We start from the raw sequence: 18,894 nt of genomic DNA on the forward strand, positions 1-18,894 counted from the left end.
TCACCTCCATAGCGGGTGCTGTTGCCAAAATAGATTCACGTACTGATTCCCTTATAAGGTCAGTCGCAATTCTAGCGTCTGCTTCCTTCTCCTTAGTTGCTTCATTGAAGCAAGAGCGGCAGGCAAGCTTCTCTGGAAGGGCCGGAGCACCACATATCCAGCAGGCGTTAGCTGCGGGTCTGGCGTGATGGCTGTGATGAGAGGAAGGAGACCTGTGGTCCGAGCGGCTATGCTGAGGGCGACCGTGGTGGGAGCGACCATGTCTTTGACGAGATGAGGACCTGGAGCGACTTCTGTGCGATCTCCTACTGGAAGTGCGACTTGAGCCTCTTCCATGCCTGGAACTTGCTCCTCTTGATCTGGTAGGGCTGCCAAAAAAAGCAGCATCTTTAGCAGTCGGCACTCTTTTTTTCTCCCCTTCTTCAATACTCACCTACGACGTGTAGAGCCCCTTACCTTTCTAGTTGTCGATGGTCTGCGTGGGCAGTGGACTCCATGAAAAAGGTAGACAGAGTAGACTGAAGGGAAGAAAAAGAGAATTTTCCTTGCGATACTGATAACAGATAAATAACTAAAAAAAAAAACACACTTTTTTTTTTTTTTAGTATCTGAACAAGAAGCTGCAGAATATACACAAAAAGATTATGCAGATACCGGTAGTAGATAAAAAGAATATTCTTACCTTATCCAGCCGCACAATAGAGAAACAGGGCAGTGTTTGGTAAACAGCAGCATGCAGTAGCACACAGCTGTAATTTTAAAAACGGCGCCATAGCGGCGCCGAATGACGCTCCGCGCATGCGCAGAACGACTCGAGGATACCGGCGCCATCTTGGAAGAGGGAAAAAACCTCTCTACAAGGAGAAAAAAAGATCCAGCTGCAAATAGACATGCGCAGAGCGATGAGGACACTAGCGGCGGCCATGACAGCTGTCTGGAGGACAGCAAGACCCAGCAACTCCTCCAGGAAAAAAAGGTACTAATAAAATAAGGAAAGGATAGGATATATAAAGGGGAGTCCACTGCACAATAAAAGCTTATTTAAAGCTTATAAACTCCATGAGATGTCCCCTGAGACCACCAGAACGGGGATTCCCTCCATAAAGCTCATTTAGAGACTGTACAGGAGGGACTTCCAAACAGGAGAGGCTTGAACCTGCTGGGGTGAGGCGGTAAGAGGCTTATTCATCTGTAGGTATCTTTGAAACTCGAACGATCCAACCTGTCAGGTGAGGATAAAAAAGAGAATGCAGCAGGAGGTCTCCCCTTCAAATTTATAGTTAACCAATCCTGTCAGGTTGTGGGGGCGGAGTCACAACCCAGTGTGTGCTGCCATGAAGGCGTCAGGAAAACAATATATGTATCAATTCTTTCTGATAAGTAGGGCCGAAACAACTAATCGATTAATCAATTATGAAATTAATCGATTGCTATTTCCATAATCGATTAATCGGCCACTAACATAATGGGGTTAAAAATTAAATTAGCCCTTTTATAGTACAAAAAGAGCAAATCGCTACTGTAAATATTACTTTAACTGTCCCATAGTAAAAAATGAACCCCTTACAGTAGTGATTATTTGCTCTTTTTGTGCTAATTTTCGTGTGGGTTTTTTTTTTTTTTTTTTTTTTTTACCCCATTATGTTACTAAACATCTAAGGCCTGGGTCACACCGCCTGTGTTTTTTGGTGCTTTTTGCAGAAACACAGTTCATTTACATGGTTTCCTATGGGACACATTCACATCCATGATTTTTTCAGCTGCTGCGTATTTGGAAAAGACAAGGACTTTTTCTTTAACGCAAAATGGTGCTATTTTGGTTTTTTGGTTCAATATACTTCAGTGGAGAAGCAATTAATGCATTTTTTGCGGCAATTTGTGTGGGGTTTTTTTTTTTTGTTATCTACCCAACGACAAATTGGCCAAAAAAAATGTAAAAATGCAAATTGCAGCAAAATTAGCTTTTTTTTAATTTTTTTTTTAGGTTATTAATCAAGACAATAATCGGCCAACTAATCAATTATGAAAATAATCGTTATTTGCAGCTCTAATCATAAGTAATTGCAAAGTTATAGACCCATGAACAGACATGTAGCAGAAATGTGAAGTATGGTCTGGTCCATAGGGGGGTAAACAGGTGATAGGGATGAGCCGAACACCCCCCTGTTCGGTTCGCACCAGAACCTGCGAACAGACCTAAACTTCGTGTGAACTTTAGAACCCTATTAAAGTCTATGGGACTCGAACGTTCACAATCTAAAGTGCTCATTTTAAAGGGTAATATGCAAGTTACTGTCCTAAAAACTGTTTGGGGACCTGGGTCCTGCCCCAGGGGACATGGATCAATGCAAAAAAAAGTTTTAAAAACTGCCGTTTTTTCAGGAGCAGTGATTTTAATAATGATTAAAGTGAAACAATAAAAGTGTAATATTCCTTTAAATTTCGTAGCTGGGGGGTATCTATAGTATGCCTGTGAAGGGGTGCATATTTCTGGTGCTTAGAACTGTCCCTGCACAAAGTGTCATTTGTGCAGGAAAAAGTCTTTTAAAATCACTTGTGGCTATATTGTTGGGTCCCGTAATACAGAGAACACTCAATGAGTGTTCTCTGTATTAGCCGACAATTCATTCATTCATTGATGATAAAAAAAAAAAAGCGTGGGGGTTCCCCTCAATTCAATTACCAGGCCCTTCAGGTCTGACATGGATATTAAGGGGAACCCCGTGTCAAAAAAAAAATAATTTACGTGGGGGTCCCCCTAAATATCCATACCAGACCCTTTATCCGAGCGCGCAACCTGGCAGGCCGCAGGAAAAGAGGGGGAGACGAGAGAGCGGCCCCCCCCTCCCTCCTGAACCGTACCAGGCCACATACCCTCAACATTGGGAGGATGCTTTGGGGGTCTGTGACCCCTCAAAGCACCTTGTCCCCATGTTGATGAGGACAAGGGCCTCATCCTCACAACCCTGGCCGGTGGTTGTGAGGGTCTGCGGGCGGGGGCTTATCAGAATCTGGAAGCCCCCTTTAACAAGGGGACCCCCAGATCCCGCCCCCCCTGTTTGAAATGGTAAGGGGGTACAAAAGTACCCCTACCATTTCACAAAGAAAGTGTAAAAATGATTAAATAAAACAAACACACTTTTGAAAAATTCCTTTATTAAAAATAAAAAAAAAATATTCCAGCAGTGCTAATCCACTCTTGCTATCCAGCGATGGGGGATCTCTGTCCAGCGCTGTCCATACATCCGTCTTCTGTCGAGACTGCGGAGACACTGCAGAGATCCCAGCGCTGACGTTTCTTATATTAGGAGGGCCACTCGTCTCCTGACCCCGCCCCTCTGATGCTGGAGGGGGAAGCCAGGGGTTCCCCAGTGACGTGTGGGTGACCCCGCCCCCTCTGATGTAATGCAGGTTTCTGTTACATCAGAGGGGGCGGGGTCACCCATACGTCACTGGGGAACCCCTGGCTCCTTCACCAGCGTCAGAGGGGGCGGGGTCAGGTGACGGGTGGCCCCGCCCTCCTAATATAAGAAACGTCAGCGCTGGGATCTCCGCAGTGGAGACAGAAGACGGATGTATGGACAGCGCTGGACTGAGAGATCCCCCTCGCTGGATATGATCATCCATCGCTGGACCCCGGAGATTCGTCGCTGGATAGCAAGAGTGGATTAGCACCGCTGGAATCTTTTTATTTTTAATAAAGGAATTTTTCAAAAGTGTGTTTGTCTTATTTAACCATTTTTACACTTTTTGTGAATTGGTAGGGGTACTTTTGTACCCCATTACCATTTCAAACAGGGGGGGGGGGGCGTGATCTGGGGGTCCCCTTGTTAAAGGGGGCTTCCAGATTCTGATAAGCCCCCCGCCCGCAGACCCTCACAACCACCGGCCAGGGTTGTGAGGATGAGGCCCTTGTCCTCATCAACATGGGGACAAGGTGCTTTGAGGGGTCACAGACCCCCAAAGCATCCTCCCAATGTTGAGGGTATGTGGCCTGGTACGGTTCAAGAGGGAGGGGGGGCCGCTCTCTCGTCCCCCCCTCTTTTCCTGCGGCCTGCCAGGTTGCGTGCTCGGATAAAGGGTCTGATATGGTTTTTTAGGGGGACCCCCACGTCAATTTTTTTTAAAATTTGATGCGGGGTTCCCCTTAACATCCATATCAGACCTAAAGGGTCTGGTATGGATAGTTAGGGGGACCCTCACGTAAATTTTTTTTTTTTTTTTAATTTGACACGGGGTTCCTCTTAATATCCATGTCAGACCTGAAGGGCCTGGTAATTGAATTTAGGGGAACCCCCACGCTTTTTTTTTTTTTTTTTTTTTTATCAATGAATGAATGAATTTTTTGGCTAATACAGAGAACACTCATTGAGTGTTCTCTGTATTACGGGACCCGACAATTTAGCCGCAAGTGATTTTAAAAGACTTTTTTTTTTCCTGCACAAATTACACTTTGTGCAGGGACAGTTCTAAGCACCAGAAATATGCGCCCCTTCACAGGCATACTATAGATACCCCCCAGCTACGAAATTTAAAGGAATATTACACTTTTATTGTTTCACTTTAATCATTATTAAAATCACTGCTCCTGAAAAAACAGCTGTTTTTAAAACTTTTTTTGCATTGATCCATGTCCCCTGGGGCAGGACCCGGGTCCCCGAACACTTTTTAGGACCGTAACTTGCATATTACCCTTTAAAATGAGCACTTTATATTTCTCCCATAGACTTGTATAGGGTGTTGCGGCTTTTCGAATTTGCTGCGAACACCCCAAATTGTTCACTGTTCGCTGAACAGGCAATGTTCGAGTAGAACATGAGTTCGACTCGAACTCGAAGCTCATCCCTAACAGGTGAGGGAGCCGAAGTGGATAAACAAAGATTTGTACAGATACCACTTGATGCATGTTTTTACGTTTTTAGGCCAGCTCTTATGTTTTAGACCCACTACAGGTTCACTCAGGGCACCAGTGAGTTAACATGAATACTAGCTGTACACATACTTTAGTCTTTTTTTAGTGAGCTCATATCGCCAGCTGCAAAAGGCATGTTACACCCTTCTGCAAATGTGAGTGAAGTGTACACTGTATTGTATTTGCAAACATGGCTAGCATCTTGTTCTCATTTTTTTTTTTTTCTCTTGTTAGCCTTTTCCCGTTACTGCCAAGTGTCATGTTGGAGGGGTGTGTCAGGAACAGCCAGAGTTTTAAAGCATAACTAGAATTCACATTGTTCATAGATGGGACTTGCTTCCAGAAAGAAGAAAAATATTAGGCATGTTTAAAAAAAAAAAAAAAAAAAAAAAAAGTGTGTATCTAAAATTCTAATGGCATTTGATTTTAAATTTGGTAGATTGTGTGTTCCATAAATGGGAAGACTGGTTGAATGGTCTATAAAGGGTGAGTGTACCCCAGATATAGCATGTGTCTGGTCACATTGCTTTTGATATGCATTGCAGATAGATGAACATTCAGTAGGGGAGTCTCACCGCTGTCAGAATACAATAGCATAGTGGGGAGGATTCCCCCATCCACCTTGAATGTGTGGCTGGGGGAATTTTTATTTTTATTTATTTTTTTCAGTTTTATTTGTTTAATCTGCTGGCTAAAACCAAAACTGAGCCATCAATGGCTAATTTTACTATAGAGGTCTGTCAATGTTTACCAGTGTCCCTGATGCACACTGACCCGTATCCTCCATGTACAGGTGTGTTTGTACTGCTAGATACAGGGAGGCATAATAATACAAGCAGCAGAAATTTAAATTTCTAAATTAAGTTATTTGATGAAGAGCACAGGAGTTTTGTTCATATACCACATTTTACGTTTCAAACTCTGCATCACTGACCATATACTAAGTAGAAGTTAACTGCATATACATGCATGTCTTTAGCCAATGCAAGAGGAAGAAAGCCACTTATTTATCACAATGGCTCTGTTGAGGTCTTACTTGTTTAGTATTTGCTTTAGAACAGGCTTAATAATATACTTCAAATGAAAATATATAATCTCTATATATCTATCTCTCTTTGTCTCATGCCATCAGTATGTTTTGCAACAATAAGGTTGCAACAGTTTTGAGAGCTCTTTGCTTTTGCCCATCTTGAGAGGCCATCAGTTGAGACTGAACAAGCTGATATTTATTTGCACTTACAAAGGGGCAGGATTACTTTTTAATTGCTGATAGATTTCGGCTGGTGTGTTGGCTTTCTATGATTTTTTTAATAATATATAAAGCCACGCTTAGGTTACACAAGAATTGGTTGCAGCCTCCCCAAATAAAGCCCCTCAGTGGTGTCTCTACAAGAAAATTATATAATATTAAAGTGGGGTAGTTGGCGCTACCTAATAAAAGGTCCTATTTTTCAAATCGTAAACTTTTTAAAAATAAACACAGTGGAATTAAGGGTTTCAGGGACTCATCTACTTGTACTTATATGGTGTAATCCCTTCGTATACCTATCCTAGGCCATATAATCAAATTTCTGTAACACAGTGGTCATTTATATAAAGAAATCAGTGGTATACAGTTGTGTATAGTTAGTGAGTATTGTCAATATTCCATAGTAAAGTGCAAAATATTAATAAAGTGCTCAGTGAAAAAGTGCAAATAGTGCTTAAAGTTGAAAAATCCTGTACGTGCTACAGTGAAGTGCACCCTATTAGACCATTGAATGGCCAAATGTAGAATCAAAAAAGACACACACACACATTATATATATATATATATATATATATATATATATATATATATATATATATATATATATATATATATATATATATATATATATATTTACCAGAAAAAAGAAAATATGAAAACTGTGCAAAGAAATACAAAAATCAAATCTGAAAAAATTATTATATAAAACGAACATGACAAAGATAGTGATAAATTAGGTTAATGGCCACAAAAGCATAGTTCTTTTGATTATGAAAATTTCCCCTGCTGGATTTACACAAAGTGACTTTTGTGCTCATATACTGTTCAAGTGACTCGAGTGCTCACCCACAAGGGTCCCCACTCACCAGATATCTGCACCCCTGCAGGGGTATTGAGCATATAATTCAATTCCTCTGGATGTGTCACAGCTCCACTTATCATGCGATTCCAGAAGTCGGACCCATGATAAGTATGTTCCTTCTTTATAAATATCACGCTTAATGGTCTCCAATATTTTTCCTCACAAAAAATAATAGGAAATGGTATCCATAGTGTAGTAATTGGAACAAACCATTTTTTATTTACCGTAGTCACAAAGAACACGGATACAAAAGTAAAAATAAAAATAGAACAGTCCTGATAATGAAACAGCAAAATTTCATATATAAAAATTGATTATAAAAAAGATTTTCCTCTTATACAGGAAAAACCCCTCAGCTCATATATCCGTCTTCCGGAAAAGCGCTGTAACAATCCGGATAATTTATGTGTCCATAATAAGAGGGGCCATAGGTTGGCAGTTTTCCAAAGCAAAAGAGGGAGAAAGCACTATAATCACCTCCAGATATTGTCTATTCAGGGCCCGGACGGTGGATACGCAGTGTGCGCTCTTTCTTCATGTGGTGAATACCCTTTCCCTGTGTCATTCCTTTTTATTATCCATAACTTAATTTCTGAACTCTATTTGTTTTCTTTTTATGTATGGGTTGCTACTAGGGGTGCACCGAATAGGTTTTTTGGTGCCGAAACCGAAAATGAAAAATACACTAGAGCGAAAACCGATACCGAAACTTATTAAAAAAATATATTTTTATACAGGAGGGGATCAGAGACTGGGGACGTGGTACAGGAGATCAATGCAGCCAGCTAGTGTCCCCATTGCAGTCAGCCTGTGAAGGGAAGAGAGAGGAGAGCCACCGCCTGGTTGATTAGTGCGCCGGGAACATCACAGCTTTCATGTCAATAGCCGTGTGTTCTCCGCCACTTGCCATCACATACAGCCCCTCCTCTTTGTCCAGGCACTTTGCTAGACAGATCACCCGTCCAATCCTGGGACGAGTGATCTGTCTATCAAAGTTTCCCGGACAAGGGGGAGGGGCTGTATGTGACAGCACGTGGCGGAGAACACATGGCTATTGAAATGAAAGCTGTGATGTCCCCGGCGCTCTAATCAACCAAAAACGCCTCAGTGTGAAAGGGGCTTTACTAAAGCTCACACCATATTGCTCTCTACCATTCAAACAACTTGTATTACTACTACTAGCTGACACTGCATTGTTCTGTAAATAGGCAAAGGAATAGTTGAGTGATGGGATCCTCCAGAATTTTTACAGATTGCAGTGCATTGTGGGATTGTAGTATTTACGAGTTCTGTGAATGGTGGAGAGGGCAGAAGGGGGCTAATGCCGCATACACACAAACAGAATGTCTGACGGAAGCTTTTTATCGTATATTCTGATCGTGTGTATGCCTCATCAGACTTGTATATTTATTTTTTTAATGAAAATTCGGATGGACCTAGAAATAGAACATATTTGAAATATTTCCGATGGAACCAATTCCTTTCGGGAAAACCGCTCATCTGTTTGCTGTTCCGACTGACCAAAAACAACGCATGCTCTGAAGAAAGTATGAGAGGGAAGCTACTGGCTATTGAACTTCCTTTTTCTAGTCCCGTCGTACGTGCTGTACGTCACCGTGCTCTTAACGATCAGACTTTGGTGTGATCGTGTGTACGCAAGACAGTTTCAGCGGAACTCTGAAGTAGTTAATGTAATTCTTTTGTAATTCCATTGACATCTGTGCAGAGTCCCGCAAAGATGTCTCTGAAATCGGGACTGAAGTGCAGGAATGAAAGTGTGTGAGTTTAGCTGAAATCGCACGCTTTCATTCCCGCACCCAGTGTGAACCTGGGCTTAAAGTGATTGTAAAGTCTGAAAATTTGGCCTGGGCAGGAATGGGGGAAAAGTAACCAGAAGGCAAGTGGTTAAAAAAAATAAAAAAAATAAAATAAAAACTGACTCCTGACTTTTTTAGCTGGCTCCTAGATTCAAAGCAAATTTGTCAAGCCCTGCATTAAGATAAAAAAAACAAACAAAACCTTCTGACTTTGTAAAGCAGTATGTGGTGCAATACATTTTAGTTTTATTCTTCCAGTTTACTTCTGATTATAGATTTAATTTTGTTCCTTCTAGAATGATCCTGATGCACATGACAAATTTTTAAAAATAAACCGGGCGTATGAAGTTTTAAAAGATGAAGATCTCAGGAAAAAATATGATAAATACGGAGAAAAGGGTTTGGAAGATCAACAGCAGCAGGGGGGCCGCTATGAGAGCTGGCACTATTACCGATATGACTTTGGTATGTATGTATGTATGTATGTATGTATGTATGTGCTTCCTATTTTCTCCTGAAACTGTAATATATTACTTCAACCTGACTTGCTGCATACTTGTTCCATTGAAAAAGTTTTTTAGTAAGTCAAAGGGGGAGATGTACTAAAATTGGTGCACACAGAATCTGGTGCTGCTGTGCATAGTAACCAATCCGCTTCTAACTTCAGCTTATTCAATTGAGCTTTAACAATAATACATAGAAACTGGTTACTATGCACAGCTGCACCAGATTGTGTGTACCAATACTAATCACCCCCAAAGTTTAAGTTGGGCAACAACGGGGATGCTCTGCTTATTTGCCTCCTCCACTGTCACATTTGGCACCTTTTTGGGGAGGGGGGAGCGGATACCTGGTTTTGACAGGCAAAGTCGGCAGGCAGTTCAGCCCCCACCCCCCCCCCCCCCCCCCCCCACGGCAGGGCAATTCACAAAGCCCAACACGCTTTGCGCATGGCAGTAGGGAAGCGGCTGTGAAGCTGCAAGGCTTTACTGCCGGTTTCCCTTAGTGGAGATGGCGGCAGCGACAGCCAGTTAAAGTCGGCTGGGGTGAAGCCACTGCCTTTTTTTTTTTTTTTTTTTTTCTGAAAGAGACATTTTCCAAATGACAAACTGGTATCTACTTTTTTTTTTTTTTTTTTTTTTTTGTGTGCTCGGTTTGTTCTGTCACGGGCCTTTAAACTCCAGGATGTTATTGTCCAATTGTCATACTTTTAGGTCACCTTGTTTTATTACAGTTGATTGAACAGCAGCCAAGCCGAGAACAAGTTTCAGGAACAGATGCAAACTGAATAGTATCAAAAACACAGTGAATGTTGCCTCAAAGCGATATTAAATGCCAAAAAACAAAAATGCCACCAGTGAAAGAAAGGAACAACACTCACCGACCCAATGCATGAATATGTGAAGGGGTGTGCCTGGAGCGGCACTGGCTGAGGCAATAAATCTACTTTAAAGAAGTTTGTCTTTCAGTTCATTAAAAAGGAAGTAAACCCTGATGTGTTTTACTTCCTCTTTTGTTTTACTGCAAGTAAAGGCATAATGGGCTAGTATGCGATTCATACTAGCCCATTATGTGGCACTTACCCTCTGCAGGAAGCGTCCATCTTCGCCCCTCTTCCTTCCGGGGCCTTGGACTCCGGCTCTGTTACTGGCTGGTGTCACGTGACCTCACTCCTGCACATATGCGTTGGTACAAGTGTATATGGTAAATATTGTGCAGTCAGTGTTGATGGGTGGAGTCCCTTCGCAGGGCATTTGTTTTCTCCCACGAGGGTTGGGCAAGCTGTCCCCACCCGGAGAGAACACAGCGATTTATTGCCAGTGGCTATACCAGCTGCTATCAATAATTGTATGTATAATCTGGTTGTACCGATCAGTACATTTCCCTATTTAACTGGCCAAGATTTGAACTGTCTATGGCTGGCTTATCAAAGTGGAAAAAAATGGAATTGGATACCGCGTTTAAAAACTAAATAAATCACTAAAAATATTGCTGCAGCTCAAATTTGTAAGATATATATATATATATATATATATATATATATATATATATATATATATATATATATATATATATATATATACATTATACACAAACACCAAAACATAGAAAATAGCTGCGCCTAAAATTAAGCTAAAATAATATAATGCTATATAGCAGTAAATGACACCAAGAAATCACCATTATAAAATCATTATCACGTATTACACATTTATTTAATCACGTGTTCATTCATGATTAATACGTGATAAAAAAACAAGTCCTAAAATTAAAAAAATTAAATATAGTGTTATATCAAAGTCCAGTGAGTAGAGTGAAAATGGTGACTTAATCAAATTCTTCTGTGCAAACAGAAACACCAGTGCCTGTGAGCCTCCACCACACAACCTATGCGCTTATCGGAGGGTAAGCGATACAGGGCCTGTAGTATTAAATTTGTTGCATCAAATCAACCTCCAGACATCCATTGGAAATGGCAGGAATTGGCTGGGATTAAATTGAGGACAAGCCAAACGATCCAAACTCAAAGGGCAGACCAGTAGGCAGCAATCACGATCCCAATGGAAAAGGAAACTCGCCATAGTGCAAGTCCATAAAACACAGTTTATTTTATAAGCAAAAATATTACTTACATTTGTAGAAATGTTAAAGGCTCATAAAGAAATGCCGGCCGGCTTGCAGACACCCGTCCTAGATGGCGATGACGTCAGCACGCCACCCTCCCGACGTACGTTTCGTCAGAGTGACTAGTCATGGGGAACCTTATGAATGTGACATTATGCTAGGCTTGCTGTGCTAAAGGACCCTAAATATATGGGTGAAAGGAACTCTAGACGCCTAAAAGTTGTTTAGCTGGAAACTTTCAGTTTTGATGTGTGCTGCAAAGATGGCAAACTCTTTAGCCTTCTATAAATGTGCCTTATAAATTACTAGATGCCAAACATTTTGGAATACCTGCCTATGTCTGTGAAGAGAAGTGATTTAACGTGGAGTGGAAATTTTCAATGTTTAAAGTGGGTCTAGCATCTGATATTATTTAACATAAGGTACAGTGTGTACATACTAAATTGTATGCAACACTTACAGGTATTTATTATGTCTCCCAGAGCTTAGTTACTTTATTTCTCCCCAGGCTGGGGGTCTACTTCCTGGCCTTGGTATAATCATGTTGTAAACCCTGAGGCCTATTCAGTAGCCTTTATGTTCACAAAAAGTCCCCAATGTTGTAAATGTACTTTAGTTCGGTCAACCCAATAGTTAGTGATTCCAATTTTGCAGAAAGAGTGTTGGTGTATATTATGTCAGGAACCTAATCTTGCTGCTGTTAAATCCACTATAACACATAACACTGTTCAGTACTGGTTAATCTAATTTGCACTTTAATTTTTCAGGTATTTATGATGATGACCCTGAAGTCATTACCTTGGATAGAGGAGAATTTGGTAAATAAATCTCATTAGCCTAATTTTCTTCTCTGGGAGAGATCTACAACAAGGTCTCTAAAGTTTGTGTGCATTTATAAAAGCAAGCAAAGGGTAATTGGGGCTTGATTATTTATCAATTTTTTTTGGGCTGTGTATCAGAACTGAGGCTGTGTCTATAGCTATCACTCACATAGGGGTTGATTTATTTAGACCCCTTTCACACCACACCGCTGATAGCGTCGGCGGTAAACCGCCGGATTTGCAGCTGATTTGCGGCGCATTTCGGCCGCTAGCGGGGCGCTTTTACCCCCCGCTAGCGGCCGCGAAAGGGTTAAAACCGCCGGCATTACAGCGCTGCCTCATTGATTTCAATGGGGAGCAGCGGTGGAGGAGCAGTAAACACACCGCTCCTTCACTGCTCCAAAGAAGCTGCTGGCAGGACTTTTTTTTTCTGACATCTTGCCAGCGCACTGCTGTAGTGTGAAAGCCCTCGGGGCTTTCACACTACACACAATGGTGCAGCTTTTTTAGGGCGGATTGCAGGCGCTATTTCTAACGCTTTAGCGCCTGCAAAAGGCCCTGGTGTGAAAGGGGTCTAAAGGCAAGTTCCCCTGTATTGAGAAAGGCAGATATAGACATTAGATGTCTGTTACCCCTTCCTGAAAGATCTCAGGGCTGTAGGTATCCAGACACTGGGTCAGTAGCTATCAGGAAAACATGAGCAATTGATTGTTTTGAAACCTCTTCCAGAAAGTACTGTTTGCTACTGATAATTTATTGCATGCTTCTCTCCTCTTTCCTTTTCCCTCGTCTCTCCATAGATGGAGTATTTTCAGCTCTGCCAACCAAAGATGGACAGATCATGCCTGGCTGGCTAGCTCAGGATTGTGGATTTTTAAAATTTTACTTAAGTGTTATTAAACCTCCCGCAGTACACAGAACATGGAAATAATAATTTTTGTAAATATAAACTGTTAAATACCTTTTTCTCATCAGCAGTATATAGCAGTTTTGTGACTTCTATCAGTGTGTGGCTGAGCACTGGTTAAAGCTTGTAGGAGGAGTTTTCATTTACTTTGACTGTCCTATGAGGCTGCAGGACACCTACCCTCTGAACGGTGCTGATTGGCCCTGTGCTGATCACATGCACCCTCCCAAAAAAACAACTCATTTGCAATACACACCAAACTGAGCATGTGCAGAATGTCCCCAAGGCTCTGATTGGGGACTGTGGGCGAAGGGGAGGATCGGCGAAGGCAAAATCAAACAACCTTTTTACACAATGCTCAGGATTAACCGTTTAGGTTCCACAGAGTATAACAAGTATGTTTTACTGCATTTACACACTGCTTTTTACTGTTGTGGGTTTAGTAACACTTTAACTGAATTTACCATGTGCATTTTCCATCTTTACAGTTTTTTTTTTTTCACATGACCGAATAAATGCCTGAATTGTGTAGAAGTTATCCAGCTTGTTAAAGTTTTTTGCTTTTTTTTTTTCCCCCCCTTAATAGATGGGGCCATAAACTCTGGAGAACTGTGGTTCATTAATTTCTATTCGCCTCGCTGCTCCCATTGCCATGATCTTGCTCCTACAGTAAGCCGTGCTCTATATAACTGCTTATGATGTTTTGATGTGCTGGTCATCTGTTTTAAAGGAGGAATTTTCTCCCTTGAAATCCTTGTAATAAGTGTTATTTTTTTCCATCTAGTGGAGAGAGTTTGCCAAAGAGATGGACGGTCTTATTCGCGTTGGAGCAGTAAATTGTGGAGATGACCGCATGCTTTGCAGAAGCCGAGGAATTAATAGTTATCCAAGCCTCTACATATTTAAAGCTGGAATGGTAAAGTGTTTTTTATTTCTTTGGTGTTACAGCATGCATACTTCTCCAATTTATTTGAAAAAATAACTCAATCCCCTTGTAGTTGATCTGTATATATTACAGTGATTTTAACAATCGCAGCAGATTTTTATTTTTTTTACCTGTTCCTCAACTGAAAAAAAAACTGTTGTCTATTTCACCATGTCCTTTCCAGACTGTTTGGGTTCACACTGGTGCGATGCATCACACCTGAATAGCAGTCCGTTCACACTGCCCTTTGTGAATCTCTGCGGAGGTCAATAGAAATTGAATGACGCCCCCAGATCGGATCGCAGTGCGAACTTTGAAATGGTGCAGGAATCGGATCACATACATTTATGGCCGAAATTGTTGGCACCCCAGAAAGTTTTCCAGAAAATCAAGTATTTCTCACAGAAAAGTATTGCAGTAACATATGTTTTGCTATACACATGTTTATTCCCTTTTGTGTGTGTTGGAACAAAACAAAAAAAAGGGAGGGAAAAAAAGCAAGTTGGATATAATGTCACACAACTCCAAAAATGGGCTGGTCAAAATTCTTGGCACCCTTTCAAAATTGTGGATAAATAAGATTGTTTCAAGCATATGATGATCCTTTAAACTCACCTGGGGGCAAGTAACAGGTGTGGGCAATATAAAAATCACACCTGAAAGTAGATAAAAAGAAGAGAAGCTCACTTAGTCTTTGCATTGTGTGTCTGTGTGTGCCACACTAAGTATGAACAGAAAGAGAAGAGAACTGTCTAAGGACTTGAGAACCAAAATTGTGGAAAAATATCAACTATCTCAAGGTTACACGTTCATCTCCAGAGATCTAGATTTGTCCACAGTGCGCAACTTTATCAAGAGGTTTGCAACCCATGGCACTGTAGCTAATCTCTCTGGGCGTGGACGGAAGAGAAAAATTGATGAAGGGTTGCAACGCAGGATAGTCCGGATGGTGGATAATGGAATAAGGCCTACAAAGAAAAGAATAGTCACACAATAGTCGCCTACAGTGAAAATATGGTGGAGGTTCAATGTTTTGGGTTTGTTTTGCTGTCTCTGGCACTGGGTGCCTTGAATGTGTGCAAGGCATCATGAAATGTGGCTCACACTGTAGAACCCAGTGTCAGAAAGCTGGGTTTGGGTCTGGGATCTTGGGTCTTCCAGCAGGACAATTTCAAAAAGCACCCAGAAATGGATGGCAACAAAGCGCTGGAGAGTTCTAAAGTGGCCAGCGATGAGTCCAGATCTAAATCCCATTGAACGCTTGTGGACAGATCTTAAAATTGCTGTTGGGGGGGGGGGGGGAGCAGTTTGCAAAGGAAGGGTATTCCAAAATTCCGGATGAGAGGTGCAAGAAGCTTATTGATGGTTATAGGAAGCGACTGATTTCAGTTATTTTTTTCCAAAGGGTGTGCAACCAAATATTAAGTTAAGGGTGCCAAGAATTTTTGACCAGCCCGTTTTCTGGAGTTTTGTGTAACATTCTGTCCAATTTGCTTTTTTCCTCCCTTTTTTTTTGTTTTGTTCCAACACAAAAAGGGAATAAATGTGTATAGCAAAACGTGTTACTGCAATCATTTTCTGTGAGAAATACTTGATTTTCTGGAAAAATTTCTGGGGTGCCAATAACTTCGGGCATGACTGTAGGTGTGAACACCCGTGCGACCGATTCCAGTGCAATTCAAAAAAAGGGTCCTGCACCATTTTGGTGCGAATACAAATTCAGCCATACAGTTGTGTGTCTGAATTTGCATCTCATAGACCTCGCATGTGATGTGCACAGCAATGCGGTGCAAATCACATGTGATGTCTTGCATCACACAAGTGTGAGCCTTCCCCCCCCCCCCCCCCCAAATGGGGGAGGGTCAGTCTTGATTGTAACCACCTGAGCCTATTTTAGTGTTTATAATGAGGAAAGCTGCAGTGTTTGCATCCCTTTTGGAAGCAGGCAAGCCTTTAGGAGCATCTTAAAGTAAAACTTCTATTAAAAGAGATGCTTTATACTTGCTGGGGAGATCGGTGAGCCAATCACAGAAACCAGAAATACTGGAAAGAAGCGACATTTGACACTTTCATAAAATTACAGCAGTTTCAGAATAAAATGGCCATTTTTAATAACACTATATTACAAAGTACCTTTACATAGTTGATTTGTGTTTGTTTTATAAATGTTACTCAATGATGGTAGTGTTTTTTAAAGAGTAACTCCACTTTCATGGGGGGGAAAAAAAATGGCAAATAATTTTTTTTTATATAGCCTATGCAATTGCAACTCAAGCCATATGAATGATATTAAAGATTACCTTTCCTGTTCAGTCTGCAATGCTGTAATTTTCTGTAAAATTCAAGGCAATATGGCTACCTGGAGGCTTTCCATACACAGATGTACAGAAAATTAGATTGCTGCTTAAGGGTCGATTCACACTGGTGCGATGTCAGAGATTGGATGTGATTCGCACCGCACTGCAGTGAAAATCGCATGCGATCTTTACAATGCAATTTCAGCCATAAAGATTGTGTGGCTGAATTTTGCATCAAACTCACACAGGACCTTTTTTTTTTTTCCACAGCAAATTCACACCCATGCGATCCGATTCCTGTCGGAGTTTGCAGATCACACTGCGATATGTAAACTGATTTGGGAGTGTCATTAACTTTTACCTGACACTCCCAGCAGTTTGCATAGGGCAGTGTGAACTGCCGCTGGGAAACATGCGATGCAGGAACCCGCAGTGGATTTGCAGGGTTCCTGCATCGCAGCAGTGTGAACCGGCCCTGAGTGATTGGCTTACTGATTTTCCCAGAAGTCTGCACTAAATACAAATAAGATTTTTGGCATCCCATACTCGCAAAGGGAAATTGCGTCTAAAGGGATTCAGAACCTGCAATTTTCCTCATTGGAGCCCTGCAGGTGTGCAGCTGGTTGATCATTATAAAACCACTCCCATACAGATTCACTCCGCACATGGATACAGACAAACAGCTATTTCTAAAGAATAACAAAAGGTAGAAATCTGTAAGAAAGTTTGTTAAAATCCCTGCAATGTACACAGATCACTCAGAGGGGGATTTTTTTTTTTTTTTTTTACCCTCAACAAAAGTGGAGTTGCTCTTTAAATAACAGAATTTAAAAACCAAGGCTAGTTTCCCTAAAGCAGAACTTTACCCATAACAACTTGATAAAAATAATGTTCTTTAATAAGGAACATTGATTCCATATTAATCATTATGCTACCAAAATTAGTGTGTGCTGTAACTTGCCTCCAACATTGTTCCTGATCCTTCTTGCTGGAGGATGCCATTTCACTGAAGCCCAAAGCCCCTGAGCAGCAGTAAATCTTTAGGCTGGAATCAGTTTAGCATCTAAAAGAGAGCAACTGAGCACGTGCAGAGCTGGATGAGATGGTGTATTACTGGATTTTAAATAGTATAGGCACTTACTTTTTATGTTTTACACAGCTATACCTGCAAAAGTCACCAACCTGAAGTGATCTTGCAAGACTTAATTTTCTGACTAAAGTTCCACTTTAAGTTTTGCATAAGTGCAGAAGACATTAGAGTGTTTATTAGGGTTTGCTGTCTGTGGCCCTGCTGTAGATATTTTCTCTTTACCTCCTGTTGACAGATGAAGGTGACAAGACAGAAGGGGTGAGCAATCTCTCCAATGGCATACACATCAATAAAAGCACCTTTTGTTGGAAAGGTTTAAACTTCTGACAGGTTTTTGTTTCCATCTGTGATTTCACTGAGGGTGAGGAAATATCCTCATATCTGTTAGATCAGTGGGATAGGAAATTGTTGGTAATATCTTCCTAAAAAAAAAAAAAAAATACACATTGGTGAATATGCCTTCGCCATTTTGCCTGTGTTGAAAATAAAGGGTCACATCTGGGTAAGTGTGACCTAGAAGGAAAGCAACATTTCAGAGGAGACATGTTCTTTTTAGCTGTTACGTTAGAAGATGGACTTTACCATGATAAATATGATGAGAGATAAGATTTCTGTATTCAAGATCCTATAGGGTGTCATGCCTTTTTTTTTTTTTTTATGTATTTTTATTTGCAGTCTCCAGTCAAATACTTTGGTGATCGAGTAAAGGATAATTTGGTTAATTTTGCAATGAATTACGTGTCAAGTTCTGTAACGGAGCTATGGGCAGGTAAGTAACTAACATCAAATTGAGGAGTAGTACATACCACAGAGAAATGGTAGTCGTTAATAATAAACCCCAGAGTAGGCTTTCTCTGAACTTCTGGAGAGCTTGTAATGGCTCCAAGAAAGATCTACAGTACAAGAGAGAAGCGATTGCACATCAGTTTTCCAATATAGATAATAGAATTTAAAGCACTGTATAGCGTGCAGCAGAGTCCCACCGGGAAAACTCTTCTAACATGTTTTCACCCTCCAGCCGCAACCGGACTTAACTGTATATTTTCACTGTCAAAATCGTTGTTAGGTTTTTTGCGCACATGTTTAAAAAAAATAATTTTAGGCCCTGCAGATTATACAAAAACCTCAAACCTATATTTTCTGACAGCAGACACCCTAGAAAATAAAATAGTGGTAGTTGCAGTTTTTTATGTACACAATATTACAGAATTTCAGTAAACACACTGAAGTGAATTTTAGGGAAAAAAAACGCAATAAACTACCCAATTTTTGGGTAAAATATAAAAGCCGATCTTGCAGTAAATAGATACCCAGCGTGGCAAACCTTAAATTAAGTTTGTCGCCATTTCACACTCACGCAAAAGTACCCTATGTTTTCTATAGACGATG

General features: G+C 40.9%; 1 protein-coding gene across 1 annotated transcript in view; it reads left to right on the top strand.

The window, feature by feature from the left end:
- Positions 1-18,894, top strand: part of DNAJC10 (DnaJ heat shock protein family (Hsp40) member C10) — an 89,219-nt gene that overhangs the window by 24,017 nt on the left and 46,308 nt on the right. Inside the window, exons 3-7 of the mRNA XM_077448130.1 lie at positions 9,137-9,305; positions 12,233-12,283; positions 13,780-13,862; positions 13,978-14,109; positions 18,181-18,274. Of these exons, the coding sequence (XP_077304256.1) occupies positions 9,137-9,305; positions 12,233-12,283; positions 13,780-13,862; positions 13,978-14,109; positions 18,181-18,274 (529 nt within the window). The remainder of the gene's footprint in view (positions 1-9,136; positions 9,306-12,232; positions 12,284-13,779; positions 13,863-13,977; positions 14,110-18,180; positions 18,275-18,894) is intronic.

Source organism: Lithobates pipiens, unplaced genomic scaffold (genome assembly GCF_037356315.1).
Source record: "Lithobates pipiens isolate NorthernLeopardFrog02 unplaced genomic scaffold, aLitPip1_a1.2 Scaffold_22, whole genome shotgun sequence".
Classification (NCBI taxonomy): Eukaryota; Metazoa; Chordata; class Amphibia; order Anura; family Ranidae; genus Lithobates; species Lithobates pipiens.